The 14,192-nt window shown below is 28.1% G+C and overlaps 1 protein-coding gene across 3 annotated transcripts in view; it reads right to left on the bottom strand.

Moving 5' to 3' along the window:
• Positions 1-14,192, bottom strand: part of LOC111682723 — a 159,172-nt gene that overhangs the window by 125,638 nt on the left and 19,342 nt on the right. For all 3 annotated transcript variants that reach the window (XM_046956211.1, XM_046956213.1, XM_046956212.1), the window contains exon 2: positions 673-842. In XM_046956211.1, coding sequence (XP_046812167.1) covers positions 673-721 — 49 coding nt within the window. In that variant the 5' untranslated portion in view covers positions 722-842. The remainder of the gene's footprint in view (positions 1-672; positions 843-14,192) is intronic.

Genomic DNA, 14,192 nt, shown 5'->3' with positions numbered 1-14,192 from the left:
GAACTAGAACTGAACTAGAACTGAACTAGAACTGAACTAGAACTGAACTAGAACTGAACTAGAACTGAACTAGAACTGAACTAGAACTGAACTAGAACTGAAACTGAAAACTTTATTTAATTTTCAAATACTATTGATCAATTTAGATTGAAAAATTAATACACACAAAAAAATCATCAATACAAAATATTAATTTATGCAGCAATTTGTTTATTTAAATTGATTTTGAAGCGAACAAAAAATTGATATATGTATAGAGCAATTACAAACAAGATAATTTTTCGTTTAACGTTTTATTTAATTTTTCCCCATTTAAAATTTCAATTGTTAAATGAAATTGCGTGTGCTTTTCAATTATATTCATACGTTTGTGCAGCAGGCATTGTGTGTCAAGCAGAGTTATGTGACATCAACATGTTTCGGTATTCATCAAATACTGTATGTATGTAAATATAATTTAAATTTGTTTAAACAGAACAGAATAACATCAATTTAAGATGAAATTCATATATAGCAATGACAGCAATTTGCCATAGATAAATTTTTAAAATATAACACACTTTAGTAATAAAAAAATGTATATATGCATTATATTAGAATAATTTATTTATTTTTTTTTGTGAACAATTGATTTTGTTTGTTTTATAAATAAATATTATAATGTTAACTTACCTTGTAATAACATAAATGTTAATAAAAATAATGCCAAACAGTTCAACATTTTTGATGAGATTTCTGGATAATTTATATACCGATTAAGTTTTGATACTGCTGTAAAGTTTTATTATTTTTGGACTGATGTTTAATGTAGTAGTTTTGGACTAAGGTCAAATTGTAAGCATCTAAAAAGTAGAAAAAAATAGATTATTAACAAATAATGTAATATGAATTTAAAAAGGTTTTTATCTTAAATTTTCTAGCTGTTGCTGTTAAATAATTTCCTGTTCAATTTCCCTATTTTGTATTATGTTTCTAATACAATATTTCCTTTGTCATAAATATACACCTTCAAATTATTTACATTACTAATCTATTGTATTTTCAGAACAATTATGAGATAATTATATAAAGCTAAATGTAACAATAACAATCTTAATGTAACATCTGATTAATGTATACACTTTTGTATATAATTTAACTTGAATTGTTTGTCATTTTGTCACCTGTACAGGTAAAATTTACACATCAAAGTAATTGCAAACGATAATGTATAACAATAACAGGTGTTTTGTTATGCATGATCGACGTTGGTTAATTAACCAAACAATATAAATCATGTACTTAAATAAAATTTTCATTTTATTCTTTATTTAATAAAATTACCTTTTACTGACGGGACACCTACGTTCAGATGCCATCATATGACACACATGAGAGTTTTAAGATAAATTACGTTCGTTAATGAACCATAACAGCAACAACAACAATGTACATATAATTGATTAATGATTTTAAAAACTCAAATGTCAACAGATATAAATATATTTATGTAAATTATATTTTTGTTTGAAAATTATTTCAATTGTACTAAATCATTTAAAATGCTGTAATTATAGATTGTGTTTAGGTGTTTCTATAAAATAGCTTTCGATTTGGTCAATTAACAAAATATTTTATCAAATTAAAAGCAATCATCAGTATTACGTTTAGTAAAGCTTTCATTTTATTAAATTAACAAAAGATTTCATCAACCTAAAAACAAGCCCACAACATATTTGCTTTTGTTCGAAACTGTAAATTCTATTTAAATTTTAAAGCGGCAATTCTTTGTATTTTATAAGCTTTGAAGCCTTACAAGTTGCTTAAGTTAAATAATTCTATGTAAAATTAAAGACCAACTAACAATAATGCTTTAACTAAGTAGGGCGTAAAAAAGGTAACAAAACTCTTTTTAGGTAAAACTTTTCATATTAAAGCTTATTGCAAGACAGCTTTTACTATAGAAAAGTTTCGTTTAACTAGAAAACTTTTTTCCATAGAAAATTGCTTATAACAAGAAACATTTATTGTATAGAAAAATTGCTTCAGAAAAACAATTTCTTTTATAGAAAAGTTGCTTTAAACAAGAATAATTGCTTGTCTCAAGGCAACATTTTCTTTTTTGGAAAAGTTTCTTGTAGCAAGACAGAAAAGTTGCTTGTAACAAGTTGCTTTTTTATAGAAAAGTAGCTTGTAACAAGACAACCTTTTTTTTATAGAAAAGTGATTTGTAACAAGACAACTTTTCGTATAGAGAAGTTGCTTGTAACAAGACAAGTTTTTTTTATAGAAAAGTTGCTTGTAACAAGACAACTTTTTCTATAGAAAAGTTGCTTGTAAGAAGACAACTTTTTCTATAGAAAAGTTGCTTGTAACAAGACAACTTTTTCTATAGAAAAGTTGCTTGTAACAAGACAACTTTTTCTATAGAAAAGTTGCTTGTAACAAGACAACTTTTTCTATAGAAAAGTTGCATGTAACAAGACAACTTTTTCTATAGAAAAGTTACTTGTAACAAGACAACTTTTTCTATAGAAAAGTTACTTGTAACAAGACAACTTTTTCTATAGAAAAGTTGCCTGTAACAAGACAACTTTTTCTATAGAAAAGTTGCCTGTAACAAGACAACTTTTTCTTTAGTAAAGTGGATTGTAACTAGACAATCTTTTCTATAGAAAAACGGATTTTAACTAGACAACTTTTTCTATACAAAAGTTGATTATAAGAAGACAACTTTTCCTATCAAATAGTTGCTTGTAACAGAAGAACTTTTTCTACGGAGAAATTTATTTTATAAGACAAACTTTTCTATAGAAAAATTACTTCTCACATGACTACTTTTTCTTTCCTTGCAACAACAAAACTGTTTGTATAGAAAAGATGACTGTAACAAGACAACTTTTTCTATAGAAAAAAGTCAATTCTTCTTCAAAAATGTTGCTCGTAAGAAAACAACTTTTCAAACTAAAAAGTTGCCTGTCAGCAAGAAAAGGAACAAGTTGCCTTTGTAAAGAAAATGTTTTCCTCTTCGATAAATACTCTTTTTCAAGGCAATTTCTTAAAGCAACTTAGGCGGAAATGATTATTCTGAATAAATTTTAAAAGGAAGCAAAAACCAATAACACTTTAAACACTTTTTTTTAATCCAAGATAACATTTTAAAGTGTTAAAAATAAAACAGTAAATTTAAATAAAATAAAGACAAAAGGAAATAGAAACAACTGGAAATATGTTTTGAAATTATTTACATTAAAACTCCCCTCTTTGAAAAACAACTTACACAACAAAATCGAGAAAAATACAAATTTTATTTTTTCTTGCATTTCAATTTCTATATAATTCATGAACTTTTTAGTTGACCCTTAAGTAGTTGTTTGTCAGAATAGAGTCTCTTCTTTAAAACAGTAAGTGCCTGTGACAGTATTTACTTTGGTCATTTTGTTTTTTTTGCTGCTCTAACATTATCTTTTGAAATGCAAGTTGGTTTTTAGTTATATTAAAAATACATATGTTTGTATGTATGTACATATGTATGTGTGTTTTTATGTGTATATGTATATTGGTTTTTAGTAGTATATAATGTCCATAATAACATATGCATTTTATGTGCTAATATTGTCATTATTTGTAGTTGTAGGGTTTCCTGTCACACTTGAGAAAGAGGTCACATATTGAATGACCAAAACGATATTTTACTAAAACTTATAGTAGTTTCTAGATATTTTTAACACTTTAGTAAAATGAAGAGTTGTGTTAAAGAAATGTAACATATAAGTTGATGTATAAATAATATGTTTTTAATGTTTAAATATAAGGTTGAGTTCAGTTACGTTTAAGGTTTTATAGTTTAAAATATATTTTAAAAGATTTCAAAGTTTCAAATTACAGTTATACAAGGTCAAAGGTTAAGATGACAAAATTAAAGAGTTATTTTAACTTTAAGAGATAGATTGACAGAAAGACAGACGAACGGCACCAAATTGAGTCCAAAGTGGTTAAAATTTTCACTTACCACGCAACGTTGTCAGCATTGCAACAATTCGTTGTCAAAAATAAATTTTTGAAGACATCAGTTGTCTAAATGTTAAGCAACGTGGTAAGCTCACGGATTGTTGACAATAGTGAGGACAACGGAGGTTATTAAAAAATTATAAAGATTTTGGTGTCAATTTCGTACCAGACGTGTTTTTTCTCCTCTGTGTAGTCAAGACAATAAACTCAAGAGTATTCAAGATTAAAAACTAATCAAGACAGTCTATTGATCAATTGTTGAAAATATGATCAGTCTATAGATCAAAATTATATAGTAATAATGAAGAAAGAAAATATATTAAGTAAAAATGAAGACTCCAAATTGATCATTATGCAAGACAGTAGTCGGACCAATACCTTGAGTATTATAGTTTGATCAATAGCTAAGATTATAGAGTGATCTATATTAAAGATTTTAGACTGATCTATAGTTAAGATCAATTGTTCAAAGAATATACCGATAAAGGGATAATATTATAGACGTATCAGTTGTCAAAACTTCTGAATAAGGAGAACTTTAAACTAATAAAGAGTCATGACTAAAAACGATCAATATTCAAAACTGTAGTTTAGTCAATATCTAAGACTAAAGAGTGATCATTATTAAAGATTGTAGACTGATCTATAGTTAAGACGATAGTCTTCAATAGTTCAATAATCTAGTATATACGTTTTAGAAAAAGCAAGACTACCGACTGCCCAATTGATCAGACTTTAAACAGATCAATAATTAAATTATATACTGATCAATGTTAAGTAATGTATATTGATCTTAACTTAAGGGATGTGTAATATAGAAGACTGATCACAAGTTAATACAATGATCAATACTGTAGAATGATCAAGACTACAGACTATAGACTGACAAATAAGAAATGAGTAATAAAGATGACTACAGACTGATCAATAGTTAAGGACAAAGAGTGATCGATGATCAAGACTATAGACTGATCAAGAAATCAGTCTATAGACTTATAAGTAAGTAATAAGACTGATCAATAGTTATGACTGTAGAATGATCAAGACTCCAGACTAAGGTGACTATAGACTGAGCAATATTTAAGGCCAAAGAGCGATCGATGATTAAGACTATAGACTAATCAAGAGACCAGACTATAGACGAATAAATAATTAAGACCGTATTGATCAATGCCCAACAAAAAGAAAACGAAGTACTTCCAAAAGAATAACATTCATCACCACTTCAGAAGTAGCACTACCTTCTGCAGAAGTGATATGTTTATTGACATCAAAAGAAGCGAAAATAATCCAATTTTGTTTAAAATTTGAGGTTTATTTGTTTTATTGAAATTTTTTGAATTCAACCCATTTTTATACCCTAAACCAGTTTAGTGGGCAGGGTATATTGGGTTTGTGCTGATATTTATAACGCACAATAATATTGGTCCTACACCCACCTTAAAGTATACCAATCGGCTAAGAATCGTTTTCTAAGCCCCCGAATAGGGTTTGTAATCAAACTACAGACCGCAATTTGGGAGATAATTGAAATTTAGCACATGATATTCTATTGGACTTGATTGCTAAATGCGTGTTAATTAATTTATTTATGTTAATAGTATTTATGTCGAATATAAAAATTACTTCCTTAGAATGACTTCAGATGTAGGACATCCCTCCTATGATAAGCCTGAGTTAAAATCATAACTTCTTTAGGCCTTTTTCAGTACTTCCAAGGAGTTAATTCTAATTCTTTTTCGCTTCTTTTTTTGGGTACATAAGACTATTATACGCTTAACACAGCAAATATATAAAATCATATCAAGCAATTCATTCTAAATTATCATTCAAATATATTCATATTTATTTATAGCAATAATCAAACAAAAGCATTTGTTTTAAATCAATTTAATAAAAAAGTGCTCTATACAAATAAAATACAATTAAATAGAACAAAAATTTATTTATGAAACAATTTCATTTTATTTATTATAAAAGACTATACAAAATTGATATTACTCAATAATGATTGACAAGCAATTGATATTAATAAACTAAAAAAATGAACAAACCCCTTCCCAAAAAACTCATATATTCTAATAAAACCTATGAATACCCATTAGCAACAGCAGCAGCACACGAGCAAACATAATACTTTGCACTTGAAAAAAAAATTCTATAAATATTTTTCTTAAAAGCCGAAAATTAAACAATACAATATACAAATTATAAACAAGACTCAATGAATTTAATGTGTCTAATAAAATAATAAAAAAAACAACATTAAACAACTAGATTATTTTTATAATAAACAATTAAGAAATTCATCATAAAAATTGTAACACATTTCAATTGTTTTGTTAGCAAAACTAATTTTTTTTAAAGAATTTTCCAATTTATAAAATGCTGTTAATGTTTTACAATGAAAAATATGATATTTAGTTGTATAAATAATTGCTATTGTTTAGAATTTTTTTTATTTATGTTTAAACGAAAAGAGTAAACTAATTGAATAAAAGTAGACAATGTAAACTATTAAAATAGCTAATAAACAACAAGCAACTACAAGTAGTGGTAAGCAATACAATACAAAAGCAACAGATTTGAAGCAACAAGTGGCAACTAGATTTTGTTGTTGTTATTTTATTCTAGTATCTTAAGTGTTGGCGCCACTTCAACCTACATTTCAATCAGGGATATTCATTCTTCTTTGTTATTTATAATTTGATTTGCTTTTTACTTTTCATTCGTTGCTTTTCACTTCTGTTTATGTTTAAGCATTTGAGTGTTTTATGTGATTTTCATGAAAAGATCATAATTTTTTAACACTTTTATTTCAAAATCATTTAGTTGGCTATAAAAACAAAATGTTTATAAAGTGATAAACATGAAAAACTACATGAAGAAACAAAAACTTAGTGGCCTTTAAATGCTTGTAGTTTTTGGAAAATACAAATTTTTGTTTTTAAATATATCAGAATATTTTATATATATCTTTAAGAAAAACTGGATTTAAATTTTGTTTAATAAAATCAATTAAAGGTGGGCTGATAACATGTTTTTTTAAAGGTTTAAAAAATTAATATTGTCTGCCCACTTTTAGTTATTTAGGTAAATGCTCTCTAATATTTAGTAGTTTAACAAGTTATCAAAGGTTTACAGAACAATGGTTTTACAAACCGTTAATAAATTGTTACGTAAAAAGCATTTTGGGTTCAATTTTGATAATGTTTTTATTTTGGTTTCAATAAATTAATATTAATTATACCCTACACCACTATAGTGGGGAGGGTATTATACGTTTGTGCTGATGTTTGTAACATACAAAAATATTGGTCCAATACCCACCTTAAAGTATCATTTTCTGAGTCGATTAAGACATGTCCGTCCGTCCGTCTGTCCGGCTGGCTGGCTGTCCATGTAAACCTTGTGCGCAAGGTACAGGCCGCAATTTTCAAGATAATTTGATGAAATTTTGACCAAGCATGTTTTTTGGCACAGGGACAAAGCCTAAAATGGTTGAAATCGGTCCATTATTTCACCTAGCCCCCATACAACCGTACCTCCCGATTTGAACTTTTTATGCCATAATTACGTCAAATATTATATTATCTCTCTAAAAATTGGTACAAATAAGTTTTATATAAGTATAAATGACACTGCACATTTTCGTAAGGATCGGCCCTTATTTGACCCTAGCCCCCATACAAACCCCTCTTCAAAAAATGTCTTAAACGTCTAAAATTGACTTGTAACCATTTGTATCGTAATGAAACTCAACAAAACTAACTGTTATTTAAAAATATATCCTTTTCCCAAATTTACCGATGATCGGCCCAATTTGACCTATATAAAGCCTCATTTAGAAATTTTAGTTTTTTTTATCAATAAATTGCTTAAATATTTTGGAAAAATATTCAACATAAAAGTTTCTTTATAAAAAGTAAAAATTTTAAAAATATACTCATGGTGTAGGGTATTATATGGTCGGCCATGCCCGACTATACTTTCCTACTTATTTTTTATTTGAAATGAAAAAGCATTAATTTAAAAAATCTTTTAGTAAATATTATAGAGTAAACCAAGATCGCATAGTGCGGTCTTTAATCAAGAATGCTATAATGTGATCTATTTTCAACACTATAGTGTAAACTGTATTCAAAACTATAGAGTGATCCATAGTCAAGACTATAAAGAGATCTATAGTCAAGACTATAGAGTGTTCTATAGTCAAGAGTATAGACTGACCTATAGTCAAGACTATAGAGTGATCTATAGTCATGACTATGTATATATCACTCAATAGAGTGATCTATAGTCTAAACTATAAAGTGATCTATAGTCGAGACTATAGAGTGATCTATAGTCGATACTATAGAGTGATCTACAGTCGAGATTATAGAGTGATCAATAGTCGAGATTATAAAGTGATCTATAGTCAAGACTATAGAGTGATCTATAGTCAAGAATAGACAATGGAGTGGTCTGTAGTCAAGACTACAGAGTGATCTATAGTCAAGAATATAGAGTGATCTGTAGTCAAGACTATAGAGTGATCTATAGTCAAGACTATATAGTGATCCATAGTTAAGACTATAGAGTGATCTGTAGTCAATACTATATAGTGGTAACTATAGAGTCATCTATAGTCAAGACTATAGAGTCATCTATAGTCATGGCTATAGAGTGATCTATAGTCATGGCTATAGAGTGATCTATAGTCAAGACTATAGAGTCATCTATAGTCAATACTATAGAGTCATCTATTGTCAAGACTATAGAGTCATCTATAGTCAAAACTATAGAGTCATCTATAGTCAAAACTATAGAGTCATCTATAGTCAAGACAATAGAGTCATCTATAGTCAAGACTATAGAGTCATCGATAGTCAAGCCTGTAGAGTCATGTATAGTGGGTGATCTATAGTTAACACTATAAAGTGCTTTATAGTCAAAACTATGGAGTGATCTATAGTTAAGACTAAAGAGTTATCAACAGTCAAGACTATAGAGTGATCTATTCAGACTAAAGAGATATATAATTAATACTATAGAGTGATATATAGTTAACACTACAAAGTGATCCACTGTCAATGCTATAGAGTGATTTATAGTCACGCAATAGTATTTACTGTCACAACTAGATGGTGATCTTTAGAGTGATCTATAACAGACTATAGAGTGATCTATTGTCCAGACTATAGAGCAATCTATTGTGAGCACTACAAATAGATCTTAATTCAACACTATGAAATTATCTATGGTTAAGACTATAGATCATTCTATAGTCTTCTATATTCAAGACTAGAGACTAATCTACTATCCAGATTAGAGAGTATAATTATATAGGTTGATCTACTGTTAAGACTATATATACACTGATCTATTGTAAACGTTATAAATGAATCTATATTATTTTCTATTCTATAGTTGCAACAGACTAAATGGTTCTATATTAAAGATAAAGTGGTCCATAGTCTGATCTATATTAATGTATAAATTCCAAAAAGTTAATTAATTAATCAAACAAAATTTTTATAAAAATATTATTAAGAAAAATGGTTCTGAATAATTTAATATATTAAATCAAATTGAGCAAACAAATTAAATGAAATGTTTATAAAGAGATTGCACATGCAACATTTTTTCACAATTTTCCAATTATTAATTTTACCCCTGAGTTAATTTGACGCAAATTAATTAAACGAAATTTTATTAATAATTCTTTGTATGCAGTATTTTTATAATGAATAACTATTTTTTTTTATTTCAATAACAATTTATCACTTGAAGTAGAAATTTAAAAGAAATGGATGGCAACAATTGAAATTGTAAATGAAATGTGTACAAAAAAAAAAAGAAATTTAATAATTCTGTGCTGTGGGGCAAGCATTCAACATTCATTCTTATGTAGATATGAGATCATTGCAAACATGCAACATTTGCATCAATAGCAATCAATTGAAAAATATACGTTTTACTTTTTTTTCTTATATTTTGTTTATTTGACTGACAGCATGACTGACTGCAATGAAATTCGAATTTGTAACCTCTATAAACTATTAAAGTTTATAAACACATTCAAGCAATTGATACAAGTGTTTATATAACTGAATATTTGTAATTTTTGTTTAAGCCGATATCCCTGCTGTTTTGTGTGGTTGAGCTGAATATTGTGGGAACATTTAAGGAATTTGTTCTATAGTTTATATATATTTCCAAAAAAGTTCGAAAAAGTTCTGCCCTTAATGGGTTACATAGATCACTTTTATAACTACTGGGAATGCATACAATCAAGCTTTATAGTGTCATCATCATCATCAAAACTAGCAAGAGATACCGCACAATCATGTAGCCCGCCAATGAATGAGAAGTAAAGTTTTCAATTGATATAAATAATGTTGATGATCAATACTGCTGCAGCACTTGATGGCTGGCGATGATGATGTTGATGACGATAATGTGGCATGTAGTTGCATGTGTGCGTTTATTGTATGCGCCTCAATGCATTTAAAGAACTTTTAAATGCTACAACATGTGGCACGCTTTTGGCATTTTATTACACTTGTTCCATGCCATTTCTTGTCTAGTTTTATTTTTTGCAAATTTTATTCACTTGAAAATAAACTTTTTTCATTTGATCGAAACAAACTAAGTATGGCAAAAGCGTTTATAAAATCAGCCTTGTTTGCTATACAAACATGCATCTATATTTGCATATCGCTGTTGTATAAAGATATCATTTACTTTATAATAAATATCTGTTAAATTTCACATTGGCAGAAAGTAAAAAATAAATAAATGCTCTCAAGAGTTTTAGTATTTGTATGTGAAATTTAAATAAACTTTGCTGGTTTTTAATATATCAAGCGTAAGAAAATGTTTTTCGGGTGTAAATAATCAAGTAAACTTTGTAAATGTTTTATAGAAAAAAAAAACTTTACAAGTGCTGAAACTGCTGTTCATTTAGAAAATTAAGTTCAGCATATTTAAGGGAAATTTTTTTTATGTTTTTATATATTTCCAAGACTTTAATAGTCTGAATTATAAGGACTGATCTATAGATACGGCTATTTACAATTCTATATTCAACAATATCGATTGATCAATAATCGATGCTAAACTGATCTATTGTAAAAACTGTTGATTTTTCTAAAGTCAAGTTGTAAGATTGAACTACATTCGTGACTATAGATTGTTCTATAATAAAGAATATAGACTGATTCAATATAATATACCGATCACGTTCAAGGTCACAGCTAGATATATAGTCAATAATATGAACTTTATAGACTATAAATTGTCTAGACTATAGATTGATCTATAGTTTATACACAACCTTAACCTTAGACTTATATATAACGGACTATAGACTGTAAAACTGTCTTTCCTATATATAGATCTATAGTTTATATAGATCCTCAACTATAAACAGATATATAACTGACTATAAACTGATATACAGTAAAGACTATAGACTAATCTGCAGTCAATAGTACAAACTGATTTCTACCCAATAAGAATATAGAATGATATAAAATTAAGGATGTAAAACGATCTATAGTTAAAACAAGTAAGAGTGATATATTCGGCTGTGGCGAATCTTATATACCCTTCACCAATTACCCTGAAAAACCAAATACATCTACACACACGTGTACATCTTTTTCTAATATACAGTGTTGTTGTTGCTTATTTAACAAAGCATGAAAAAAATATGACATTTTTTTTTTGTGAAATTTTCAGAAGTTGTCTCGGATTTTTGCTCATATCTCCGTTATTTACCGACTGATTTTAAATAGCGATCTTCTCAAAAGTATGTCTAACAGAATTATTGAAGATTCGGATCTCGCCGATATCTGGGGTTCTCTAAAAACTGATTTCAACAGACAGACAGACGGACATGGCTTAATCGACTCCGCTATCTATAACGATCCAGAATATATATATATATACTTTATAGGGTCGGAAAATTATATTATTGAAATTACAAACGGAATGACAAACTTAAATATACCCTTTTCACGAAGGTGAAGGGTATAATGAAAGATCTTGAAACAAATACAAAATTTTTATATCCATCATCAAAAACGAATTGATTTTCATCGAAATATTGTTCATAAATCCAAAAAAGTATATATATTATGGGTCCTTGTTAAGAGCATTTAGTCATGCCTGTCCGTTTGTCTGTCTGTTGAAAGCACTATAGAGTCCGAACGTAAAGAGCTTGACGATTGAAATTTTATACAAATATTCCCTATAAGTAAGGTTTATTGGGTATTGAAAATGGGCAATATCGGTCCATGTTTTCATATAGCCCCCTATAAGTGGTCCACTAAAAAATAACTTTAATAGTAATAACTGCTTTAAGAATGTGAATATAATGATGACATAAATATGTCTTATATATGCCAAATTCTCTTTACCATATTTTATAAAGATTGGTCCATAATTCATCCTACCCCTCATATATGGTCTCCTAAGATTCGCATCGTATATAACAAATTTATTTGTTATACCCTACACCACTTTGGTATATTGGGTTTCAGCTGATGTTTATAACGCACAATAATGTTGGTCCTACACCTTCCTTAAAGTACCAATTGGCTCAAATTCATTTTCAATCGACTTAGCTATGTCCGTCCGTCTAGCCGTTCGTCCAAGTAAGATAAGTTAAGAAGATAATTTAATAAAAGTTGGTAAACGATATTCTATTGCTAGGGACAAGGTCTATAGAAAATGGATAATATCGGTTTATTATTCCACCTATCACCCATACAACTGAACGCCTGAATTGGGCAGGGCACGTAACTACATGACGCAATTTTGGAGATAATTCAATGAAATTTGGTACATAATATTTAATTCAGGGATATTGGCTTAAATTCATTTTCTAAGTCGACTTACCTATGTCCATCCGTCCATCCATGTCAACATTGTAATCAAACTACAGGTCGCAATTTTGAAGATAATTTAATGAAGTGTAGTATCTCACAGAAAAATCCTATAGAAAATGGTTAAGATCGGTCTATTATTTCACCTAGCCCCCATACAACTGAACCCGTCGACTAGGGCTTTTAAGTTTATAATTATGTTTAATATACTCATATCTTGACAGAAAGCTGCAAAACCAAGTTTCATACTAGACTTGATGACCCTCATGAACTTAATAATTATATGGCCCCATTTGAGCCTTGCCCTTATAAAAAGCCCCCTTCAAAATTTGACTTAAAATGTCCAAAAAATTTTCTACAATAAATGGCTTAAGTATATCTGAGGCAATGGTTATTTGAAATGGTTTATTTAAATGGTTTATTATGAAAACAAAATGACATTTTATTTTTGTAACAGGTGTAGGTCACGCCCGACTATAATTTCTTACTTGAATTTTTTTTGTAATATTTTGTGTTAATTACTTATTACTTATTAAGGTAAAAAATATATGTAATTACCCCAAATAAACTTTCTTTGTAATAAGAATTTATTTACTTAACAGTAATTAATACATTTTTTATACCTTAGTAATTACCCAAAAAATATATACTAAAGTGTAAAGAAAAATACCTTAATCCTTTATCATAACTACCAATTAACCTTTCTCGAATAAAAATAACAATAATAATGGTATAAATTTAAGGAAAAGCTAAATAACAATTATAAGAAAATAAATAAACAATTAAATAGAATTTGTAATAATTAGTTGAAATTTCGTGTAGGGAGGGGATTGTGAATAAAAGAATACAATCAGACCAATCAACCAGCATAGAATTAAAGCTAAAAGAAGACGACATAAGCTAAAGGCCAATTACATGTAAAAAAGCAGCCATAAATAGCAAATAAATCCTGTAATGTCGTGAAATGAAATCTATACGACAGGGATGGGAATTTTTTGTTATTTTAAAGTAAAAAAGTAGGAAAGTATAGTCGGGCATGGCCGACCATATGATACCCTACACCATGAGTATATTTTTACAATTTTTACTTTTATAAAATTTTTATTTTTTGTAAAGAAACTTTTATGTTGAATATTACCATAATTCCAAAATATTTAAGCCATTTATTGATAAAAAACTAAAATTTCTAAATGAGTCTTTATATAGGTCAAATATGGGCCGATCCTCGGTAAATTTGGGAAAAGGATATATTTCTAAATAACAGTTAGTTTTGTAGAGTTTCATTGCGATACAAATGGTTACAAGTCAATTTTAGACGTTTAAGTC

Source organism: Lucilia cuprina, chromosome 2, assembly GCF_022045245.1.
Source record: "Lucilia cuprina isolate Lc7/37 chromosome 2, ASM2204524v1, whole genome shotgun sequence".
NCBI lineage: Eukaryota > Metazoa > Arthropoda > Insecta > Diptera > Calliphoridae > Lucilia > Lucilia cuprina.
The sequence above is the reverse complement of the archived record's forward strand: the minus strand, read 5'-3'. Positions and strand labels throughout refer to the sequence as shown.